We start from the raw sequence: 11171 nt of genomic DNA on the forward strand, positions 1-11171 counted from the left end.
CCGCCGCGGGCAATCGGTAAGGTTTTAACACGTAAACAAAACGTGACAATCCTTTACTAAATTTAGATTTAAAGCTTTCGTGACTGCAGGGATTCATATTCTTGGTTCTTTCAGTAAAGTCACGTAGAAGGGAAACAATAAAATAATAAAAATATAAAACAATAAAATTCTCACGTTTCGATTGCAACACAAGCAATCATCATCAGGTGTGAAAACCACAGAAAGAGCTGTGACGTCATTTATGGACGGCCCCTAAGCTTATTATGGCTCTTTTTCAGAAGCGTCCTGGCCACAAACGATAGCTCAACGAAGTGGGCTCATCATCATCACGTGTAAATGTACAGCAGCCAAATACTCTAGAGGCGTGACGTTGATTCTAAATGTGGAGGGAAAACCCGGAGGACCGAGAAAAATCCACGCCACCACGGGGCGAGAGAGACACGCAAACTCCAAATATCCAGCAGGCGTCAGAGTCGGGATCGAACCCAAGACCTCCTGCGTAACGGGCGAGGTAGTTAACATCTCTCCATGCAAATAGTCCGTTTTGGTGACATTAGTTTTTGTTGAGAACAACTTAAAAGGATGAACCACCACGACCTAAAGAAAGCCTGCCATTCAAAGCAAACCACGAGAAGTCGGTCCGACTTGCTGTACTGTGTAATCTGCTGCCGAAATCCACATGGGCCCCCGCCCGAGTTCTACGAGGCTGCGTTTGGCTCAACACACGCAGCTGCAGTGCCACGTGGTGAACACGAGGTGGCGGCAGAGACATTAATCCGCCAAGCGTTCATATTTTAGCCAAGGGGCCGTCCGTAAATGACGTCACGCACCTGGGGGGGGGGGTCAGACATTTGTGACGATGTGTGACGAGGGGGGGGGGGGTTGGGGAAATGCGACGTCACATCAAAATGCGCAACTTTAAATAAATATAGAATTGTTATTACAACACTAATTGTTATAACAACACTCCTACAACATCAGAGTTCAGCGCCACATTAAATACGCACTACAATGACAATAGTTTAAAGCGATTTGAAGCATGTTTTATTTTCAAAATGGAAATATGGTTTGGGGGGGGGGGCAGAGCTTTGTGACGTCATATTTGAGGGGGGGGTCTGACTTTGTGACGCCGTGTGACGAAGAGGGGGGGGGGTCAAAAATCGTCAAAAATCGCGTGACGTCATTTATGGACGGCCCCATTCACTGTCGTTGGCCGTGTGCGCGGGAATCGAACCCGGGTCGCAGGGCTCGGAGCGTAGCCCCCTAGGGGCACTGCACTTTCACTTTCTCTCTCGCCATCCGTTGCGATACAATTAAAACACAGCAGATGGGGCACTGACACCACGTGGCCCGACTCGAATGTACGTTGAACTTCTTTCACGCCGTACGCAGCCGAGCGTGTTCATCGAAAGGTGCGGCGGACGGGGAGGAACAACAAACTAAATAGAAATAAAAGCAGTTCGAAAGAAATGAGTTTTCAATCTAGATTCAACAGTGCATAAGCTCCAGCAGCGTTCTAATAATATATAATAATATTCTAATAATAAAGACGCTGTCGCCTCGACAGACCTGGTTTCACCTGAGGACGGCTGCTTGTGTTGTGGCCGAAACGTCGTGAGAATTATTTTATTATGTTTTATTTTTATTATTTTATGACTTCCCTTCTACGTGACTTTACCGAAAGAACCAAGAAGATGTTCAACATACATAACCAGATTTTTTTTACCCAGTTACGCAGCATGCAGCCACCACGTTGCATTGGTGAGCACGCCCGACTTGCAACCCCAGAGATCACCGGTTCGATTCCATCTCCCGGGGAGCGTGAGATGAAACAAAGGTGGACGTTTCTTAAATCTCCACCTCTGTCCACTCCGCAGCGTCAACGGCTCCACCGATTCGGCGATCAGCAGGCGGTGTGTGGTGGGGGCAGAGTGTGGCTACTCCCATCTGGACAGCAAGTCGGTGAAATTAGAATGTATTTATCCTGGAGAAATCCGACGAGCGATGAAGCTCTTTCTCACAGATGTCCAGTTGGGGCGGGTCAAAGTTACAACAAACAAGGGGGGAGGGGAGGCTTTGCAGCTGTCATGGATCAAGCTTTTTATATGGCTGTGACCAGAATATACGGTGACCTGCAGAGGGTCGTTTCACCTTCCGCTACTGCGGAAGAAAAACTTTAAATAACTTTATCGGTACCAAGGGCTCTCACAAGGCCATGCGGGAGGGTGTGTGGCAGTTTGGCGTCGGCTGTCGTCGACTGTGGCGGTCGTGTCGTTTCAGTTGTCTGCGGTGAGCACGTAGTAGCAGCGCTACTACGTGCTCACCTGAATAAAATTTACGCGGAACCACTTGTGTGTTCCGTGATTCAGCGGTGAACGGGACACACCACACACCCTGCGACTTGCAGACGCCTCGGAATGGGTGAATAAGTGGCCCCCATACAGGTGACCAAGAGACCACACGAATTGTGACCGAGCTTTTCATCGGTCTTTTTTTCTTCGTGTCGTTCCACAAGCAGCGACACCGCAACACCACTCAGGCTCCTCCGTGGCTCGTTGGCGAGTCAAATAAACGCGTCGCACGCAAGCGCCATCTAAGCAAATAAAAACGCGACAATTTTCACGTCGATTTATAGTTTTCGTTTTTATTTTTAAAGCACCGCTTCAAAATAAACCTATATACACAAGATGGAAATCACTCGACGATAACCCAAAAACTGATTTTTTGCGTGTTTAGTTTGTTGCCCTACCCCCGCACCTCCGATTTAGCACGGTTGGCAACGTAAGACCCGACAGACGTTCACAACATGCATGCGTACACCTCTGGGTTTTCCAGACCCTTCCAAACCGACAGCGGAGGGGGGACGCTGGCATCAACGCAGAGCTCTCTCGCGCTTAGGCACAAGACCGAGCGCTTCTCGCGAGAGTCCGTCTAAGATGAGGCGGGACCCCACCACGCTCCGAGGAAGTTTCTCCGTGAATCCACGGCCGAGCAGGGCGCCCGACCTCGCAGCGTGGCCCGAAGCATCTCACAAGTCGGCCTTGGGCCCAATGCTGACCGGGATGGCCATGAGCTCGCTGCGCATGCACAAGTACTCCCCGATGACGGCCATGAGCGCCACGCACACGAGGTTGACGAGCCACCAGGTGAGCGCGCTGGGGAAGCTGGCGTTGTACGCCCAGCACGCGAGCATGTGGAAGAAGTGCGTCGTCACCGTGAAGTCCAGGCACTGCTTCCCGCGGCGCACGAACAGCCACAGGCCCAGCGCGCTGCGGGGGTGGGGGGAGGCACGCACAATCGAGACGCGCGATTACACACCAGGGCACCAGCAGAACGTGTGTTTGCACACCAGCGTGTTTGCACACCAGGGCACCAGCATCATAACGTGCGTTTGCACACCAGCGTGTGCATTGGCAATGGTTGCAATTGCAAAAGCCGTGATCCGTCCACTGCTGGATGAATGCCAGTGTTCTAGTCTTCTCATCCAAAAAACTCCGCTGTGTTGCATGGAGTCGGATGCTTGGATTTTATTTCTCCACGAGCTTCTATTCTGTGCCTCTTGTCGCATTCACTGCCCTCGTATCTCATTCTACCACATCCTCCCATCTCACCCTCGGTCACTCACTTCGTGCCCTGCAACGGCGTCTCCGTAGCCCTTCTAAGTCCATATCCTTCGTCTGTTCCCAACAAGTGGCCCAACCGTCTAAGTCGAGCCTGCCTTACCATCGCGATCCACCAAGGTTGGATGATCAGTGGTGTGTCAATTCATACGCCGGCATGTCCACCCCATACACACACACACCAAGATAAACACTCTTTACAGGGCAAGCGTGAGAGCAGCTTCTAGTGATCTTTGCACATCATCATCATCTACCACACCCTGATGTGTGGACCCGCGGGACAATCCAGTATTTCCTGTCACAATGCCACCAATGGGAAATGGTCTTATACATTCCCTTTGAACATAAAAGTCATGCGAGAGCACGCGTTAGGCAATTGGGGGGGGTGGGGGGGTAGAGATTTATGGTGTGGGTGTTACAGCCCCTGGCTAAAACGACACGGGGACAATGGTGGCTTGGGAAAGTGAAAAAACACTCATCTGGTGACTTGTGGATTATATTTAGCTTTGTGTGGCCAAATCAACTTAAAATTGTAGCTGGATTCTCACCCAAGTAAAAAAGCCATCGTCGAGGTGACGCTGTCATTGGGAGGAAAAAAAGGGGCCACTCTCCGTGCGAAAGCATTATCCTGACAATCGTGCAAAAGACTCCATTCGTTACTGCGACAATTTAAAAAATTTCAAACTAGGAAATTAAGAAGCCCGATTTACAAAGACACCTCAGTACAGCGTGCGCCAGAGGTCATTCCATGTCATGAGTGGAAAAAACCCGATTTTTCCAGCGGCAGGCATCGTTTTTTTTTTTAGAACCAATTAAACCGGATTTCACCCAATCTCAGATGATCGGGTTTAATATAAAAGACAATTAAACCCGATTGTAAAAAACCCGACTGTGCCACACTTGTTCCATGTCAAGTCAACACAGCTATTTACCTAACCTTCCACGAGCAGTGGTAACTGCGACTTGGCGACCCAGCAATGGCTTGGTACACATTCCAGGATCATCAGCAGCAAGGGCCGGATTTCGTGTCTCCATTTATCATGAGCCAAACTTTGAACCTGTCTCCATCCCCAACCTCCGCCACGGACTGGCAGTGCAGCAATCCTGATTGCGCATACAACATATCTTTAAATTTAGGGATGATCAGGCCAGGCTACTTAAAGGTAACTTGTCAATTGTAAATCAAGATTAAAATCAAGATTAAATTGTAATTGTTCGCCCTGTATTTAAACAGAAACATGGCCCTCAAGTCGAATCAAGTGAGGGGGTTTACTCTGCTTCTTGGTTTTCCACCGCCCCCGTGACCTAACTGGGACCTCTACCGTGACCTCTACCGTGACCTCTACCGTGACCTCTACCGTGACCTCTACCGTGACCTCTGCCGTGACCTCTGCCGTGACCTCTGCCGTGACCTCTGCCGTGATCCAGTGACATCACAACTGGTTGCGAGGTTGGCGCAGGGTAGAGCGTGTGGCCTGGCAGGAGAAGCAAGTTCCGCGGACGGGCTCGCCAAGCCCACGTATACGTGCGTGCCGTGAGCGACTTTAACTGGCACGGTTGGCTACATACTGTGCGAAAGAAGTTCAACATACGTACGTACTGTGGGTAACAAGGGCCAAGCTTGGACGGCCGACTTGAGATCCTGGCTGGCGCTATTCCACATGGCCGCGGAGACTCGTGACCATGAGGCGTCGCGTCTTAGAGAACTTGTCTTAGAGAACTAAAAGTGACCTTATTCAACCCCCTGTCCTACAGACTACACACACCGAACCGCAGAGGTCGCAACCGGGTACCCGATACCCGTACCCTACCCGATACCCGGCTACCCGTACCCGGCTGGGTACGGGTAGGCCGTGAGTCACTGGTGAGTAACCGTTTGTCACTCATTTCGGGTAGGGTACGGGTACCCATTTGCGACCCTGGTGCGGCCGGGTACGGGTAAGGAATCAAAACCCGTTTGCGACCTCTGCCGAACCGGCACTTCTCGATAACCGACTTCATCAAGTATAAGGGTGGCTGGGAAGACAAAGGCTCATGACGACGAGTTGGGGCACGGCAAACTTAACGCAGCGAGTACAGTATCTGCGTTCTCACTGCACCAAGGAGCTCGTGGTCGTCATCGGTTTGAAATTCCAAACCACCGCCGCAGGCCTCAAGTACGAGAAAGTGCACGGTGGGGTGGGGGGGGAACGGAACGGCGTGAGCAGTTACGCGTGCGGTTCAACAACGACCAATCCAACGCAGGGGGTGTCACGCGCTGCGCGAAGCGCCGCTGCGTAGATTTGACGAGGAGTGACCCCCGCCGTGACGGGAGGGCCACCGCTGCAAACTGCCCTCACCAAGTGAGCGCGTTGAGCACGAAGGCGATGAGCGGAACCCTCCCGTGCGCCGTCGAGAACTCCAGCACCTGCACGCGCGCACACAAAGACAAAGAGGCCCCCTGTGTAGCCTCAACAGACTGTCGGGGCAAGTGTCGTTGGCGAGGAGAAGGCCGGCGGGGCACTCGAGGGGTTGGGTGGCCAGCACCACACCGGGACGCCTTTGTCTCCTCAGTGGCGATGTTTACACATCGCACCAGGTACTCGTTTGAGGCTGAGTCGACCAAGGGGAGGGTCAGGACCAGTTGTCCGTGAGCGGGAATCGAACTTGGGTCATTGGGTTCATAGCGCAGCGTGTGTGTGTGTGCACAACACCACCACCACCAACACACTCATCAGTCACTCCGGCACTCTGCCAAAAAAAACACGCACACACACATTTTCACGAGGACAAATATCCCCCCCCTCCCCTGTAGCCTTTAACAGACTGTTGGGTTAAGTGTTGTTAAAGACAACCTGTCAAGGCTGGCATCATCAGTTGGAAATTCCACACGAGGGGGGTGGGTGGCCAGCACCACACCCTTTTATCTCCCCAGTGCTCATGTTTACACACCACCAACTGGTACGTGCTTTTAAGGCCGAGTCAACCTAGAGGGGGGAGGCCCAGGACCAGTTCAAATGTTGGCCACCGTTAACTCGGGTTCGTACCGCGGTGCGCTAACCACCGTGCCACCGTTTCCCCCCCACACATGCACACATGTCCACCACCACCACCACCACGCTCAACGATTACCACAACTGTTGCTCTAACGGCGGACAATGCATGAAGGCAGTTGTTGCAGCACCCTCTCATGTGTAGAGTACGGGGTGTTGCGAGAATACTGCTGCATCGACACTCGGCGTAACTTCAACTTCCCGTCAGTGTTGCTCTACAGCATCACCTTCTTCGCTGGCTTTGCTTATTAACGCCGTCCGAGCAAGGGTCAGAAGCGCTTACGCATTAGCTCTGCCCGTCAGTAACAGGGGCGCTAAAACTCTGGCACCGAAGATCCAACTTAAAGCGTGGCAAAGATGCAAAGATTATCTTAAATTTTTGCCCTCCGGCACCCATGCCACTAATTTAATGCTTCCACGAACAAACATGTGTTGGAACCCGCTCGCATTATTTTGCGAGTCTGCAACCCGTTTGGGCTGGCAAAAGTGTCCGCGAGTGATGCTTAATAATGTTTCCTTAAGATGTATCACACGGCTTGCTTTCTCAGGTCACCGATGGCAGGCAAAACAAACGAGACAATGTCTCCATATTCATTATATAACCGCATTTGAATGGGTTTTAATTTAGCCGCGACACCAGCCCAGGTCACCCTTGACGCGCTTAAGAGACCTGCGTTATGAATTGTGAATCGCAGAGAAAGATGACGTTGATTATTTTAATACATTTTTGCTCTCACGCTTGTTTATCCCAGAGAGGCTCGCCGAGTCTCATGACTTATTTTCAGGTGGGTGCTGCCGTGTTTTCGCAGTATGGGGCGACGCTTGCTGTCATTTTTCAAACATGCCAAATTTTAGACCATGACGATGCCACACAATGGCCTACTCTTGCGAATGGAATCCTGGGATCTTTAACGTCCACTGTCAAGCAGATGGGAGTTTGTATTATTACGGTTAGTACGCCCCGCAGCAGTATTAATCAGGGCGGCCGCTGGATTAGAACAGTGAACCTCTGCAACAAGCGGTGAATGTGGTCTCTGCCAGGCCATGACAACTTCATCTTTTTCACCTTCTAATTATAAGAGTTGTGCATCACACTTTATCTTAGTTCCTACTCTAAATCTGCACTGCACACTTTTTTTCTTACAGAATTCAGAATTTGCACCTGTAAAATACGTCTGAAGCCATAACTAGAAGCCTTAAAGAAATGCCACGATATGCAAAAAAATGCTTGCAATCCAGCTTGATTCACATGTGAACTGGGTTCAATCAGGGTCAACTACCATTAACGCTCCACCCAATTACATCATTAGGAGTTAAGTCCCACGTGAGCGGATTACGTGAACGCTCATCTATCCATCTAATTCAGCTCCCCCATGAATCGTGTAACTTGGCCAGCCCCACTCCGACTCCCACCCCACTCCCATGTCCTGTTAAAACAGCCACAGTGATACCTGGTGACGTCGCTGTGCAGAGACGCTGCTGTTTCCAAGGCTCAACTATTACTGGTAGGAACCTCCTGGTTACACCAGCCCACAGGAGATTATTGTGTCCGTCCGTCGTGCAGGGAGGGGCTGGGTGGGGAGGGGCTGGGTGGGGAGAATGGGCCTGGGTGGGGGGTGGGATGGGTGGGGCTGGGTGGGGAGGGGCTGGTCACCCCGTAGTGCCCTTATAAAACTCAACGTTTAACCTACTCACGCCGGCTTGAGCCCGCCCTCACAGTCGGCCATATTTGCGGAATACACCACGCCGTCGTTGACCCTGGCCATTGACCGAGCAACCCAACGTTCCTACCAGCTCCCTCCGCAGGAATGTGTTCATATTGACGTCGATTCACACCGTAATGACATCCAGTGATGGTGGCATTGATACCCATTTAAGGCATGTGTCCTTTCCAAACACAAAGCACTTCCACACCTCCCATTAGCACGGTTGGCCGGTTACGTTGTGAAATAAGTTCAACATACAGTACTAGACTTACATAACACCTACTGGAATGATAAGCTTTTGACGGTTTTGGCCAAGATATCTCATTGGTTCCTCCAGACTCTCACTTTCCATCATTTTCCTCCAATTTCACATTCTTTCTCGATCTTTTCTTCCCCCCCCCCCGTGGCTCCCCCCCCCCCCCCCCCTGTTTTCCATTAATCACATCCACGACTCTACTCACCTTCCCCGTGGTGTGTGCCATGGGCATAATATTGTCACTGCAAGCCACTTAAAAGTCAAACATTGGGTTTAACTACTAGTTACGTAATTGGGTGGAGCATTAACATTATGATCTGGTTGTTTAGAGACACAATTACACACAAGTTCGTATTTCCTGTGACTATTAAGTTTGAATTCATCATCATCTTCGCCAGCCACGAACAATCCTCCCCAAATCTTCTGGTGACATCCCTCACGCGTTCTGGATATGCAACTAACAAAGATACCCCGTATAGCCTTAACAGACTGTAGGGGCAAGTGCTGTTCGCGAGCACCTATGAAGGCCAGAACGGTACACGACGGGGTGGGTGGCCAGCACCACACCCGACCGCCTTTGTCTCCCCAGTGTTGATGTTTACACACCGCACCAGGTACTCATTTGAGGCCAAGTCGACCTAGGGGAGGCCCAGAACTGATTCAGATAATCGTCACTGATGTTGGCCGTGAGCGGGAATCGAACTCGGGTCGCCGGGTGCGTAGCACTAACCGCTGCGCCACCGCTCCCACTATGCAACTAACGGTCCCAACCTGCACACAAATCGACTCGGGCAACCTCAAGTTGTCAATTCGGCAAATACCATACAAGTACAGTACAACATTTCGATTTAAAGCGTTCGTGACTGCAGGGATTCATCTTCTTGGTTCTTTCGGTAAAGTCACGTAGAAGGGAAATAATAAAAATAAAGCAATAAAATACAATTCTCACGACGTTTCGGCCACAATGCAAGCAGCCGTCCTCAGATGAAGAAACAGAGCTTGGCAGCGTATTTCAAGCTTAAAATACGCTGCCAAGCTTAGCAGTGTTCATTAGGACGCCGTCTTTCCGACAGCCCTGTTCTTCACCTGAGGACGGCTGCTTGCGTTGTGGCCGAAACGTCGTGAGAATTGCATTGTATTGTTTTAATTTGATCATTTTATTATTTCCCTTCTACAGTACAACACTGTCCCCCTAGAAGATGAATCCAAACGTCTCTTCGTATTTATTGCGCTGTGCGCGGTTGTCGTTTTCGTTTAGACTTTTTAAAGTTTAGGGGGTTTTTACATATCCAAGTGTGGAGGAATCGCATGCGGCAAACACATGCAGCCCCCGGACGTGCCTGGTAGCTGAAGATCTGGTCAAGGGTGCGATTCGCCTGCACCAATACGTCGATGAGCGCCAGCCACAGGCACAGGAATCCGTAGAAGACGCACTGCATGAGCGCCATCTGTGACACGATCAGCACCGGGTCCCACGCGTAGCTGCGGAAGTGCCCCGCCATGCCGGACGGGCACCACCACCGGCACCTCATTCACCGACTTCCTCCTCACACCAACTCTTCACCACCTCCTCCTCCTCCTTCTTCCTCTTCACAGAAACTTTTCCTTCACCACCTCCTCCTCCTCTTTATTCTTCCTTCACCACCTCATTCACCGCCTACCTCACCTCCTCCTTCCTTCCCTCTTGACAGCAACTTTTCCTTCACCCCTTCCCCCTTCTTCCTTCACCCCCCCTCTCCTCATTCACCTCCTCCTTCCTATTCACACCAACTCTTCACCGCCTCCTCCTCCTTCCTCTTCCTTCACCACCTCCTCCTTCCTCTTCTTTCACCCCCTGCCCCTCCTCGTTCACTTTCTCCTTCCTATTCACACCAACCCTCCCTTCACCGCCTCCTCCTATTCCTGGGTCACTCCTCCGTCACCAACCACCACGTCCTTCACCACCACCACCACCACCACAAACCACACTCAAGACCGTGATTTCCGAGTCCTCAGTAGCTACTTTGTCAATCACTACACTGGTGACGCAGTGCTACTATTGGCGATGACGATGTTGTTGATGTTGACACCCCCCGCGTCTCCGACCCTGGCCGATTCTCCTCCCCTCAAGTCGTGCCGACGACTGTGACTTGCCAAGTGCGAGATGATGAGCGTGGTGATGGTGATGTTGGTAATTAAAATGTAGAATCCGGCAAGTGATGATGATGATGACGATCAGCTGATGATGTTGACGAGTCAAACCCCTTGATCTGGCTACCTTAACTCCTCTCCCCGCAGGCCCCGTGTATCTGTAACTCTTCCGTCTTTCTCTATCGCTCTCCTCACGTGCCTCTCCTCCTCCTCGTCTCGTCTTCTCGTCTATCGCCCCGCGCGTCTCCACCTCCCCGCCGACTGCCGCAGACGACGCAGATGCCGACAATCTCCCCACGTCTCCTCCATCCCTCGCCGCCAAATGGACTCCGCATCCGGCGGTCGTCACGTCCGGCGATGACGCTAGCCCGGACGTGACGCAATCGGACGTGACGTCGCATCCGTCCGGCACGACGACTCCCTCCCC

The 11171-nt window shown here is 51.5% G+C and overlaps 1 protein-coding gene across 1 annotated transcript; it reads right to left on the minus strand.

The window, feature by feature from the left end:
• Positions 1–2624: 2624 nt before the first annotated feature.
• On the minus strand, positions 2625–11131 carry SYS1 (SYS1 golgi trafficking protein). Its single transcript, XM_078617573.1, has 3 exons — positions 9955–11131; positions 5960–6027; positions 2625–3269 (listed from the first exon to the last, which is right to left on the minus strand). Exons 1-3 carry the CDS (start codon positions 10144–10146, stop codon positions 3029–3031), a joined length of 501 nt encoding a protein of 166 aa, XP_078473699.1. The 5' UTR covers positions 10147–11131; the 3' UTR covers positions 2625–3028.
• Between the last annotated feature and the right edge of the window lie 40 nt (positions 11132–11171).

This window comes from Lampetra planeri, chromosome 54 (assembly GCF_965212315.1).
Source record: "Lampetra planeri chromosome 54, kcLamPlan1.2.h2, whole genome shotgun sequence".
NCBI lineage: Eukaryota > Metazoa > Chordata > Hyperoartia > Petromyzontiformes > Petromyzontidae > Lampetra > Lampetra planeri.

Excerpts from the sequence above, each read along its gene's own strand:
- SYS1 (XM_078617573.1), bottom strand. The coding sequence starts at position 10,146 with ATGAGGTGCCGGTGGTGGTGCCCGTCCGGCATGGCGGGGCACTTCCGC. Across the intron at positions 6,028-9,954 it reads ACCAGATCTTCAGCTACCAG|GTGCTGGAGTTCTCGACGGC; the intron begins GCACGTCCGGGG and ends GCGCGCGTGCAG. Across the intron at positions 3,270-5,959 it reads GTGCTCAACGCGCTCACTTG|CGCGCTGGGCCTGTGGCTGT; the intron begins GTGAGGGCAGTT and ends CCACCCCCGCAG.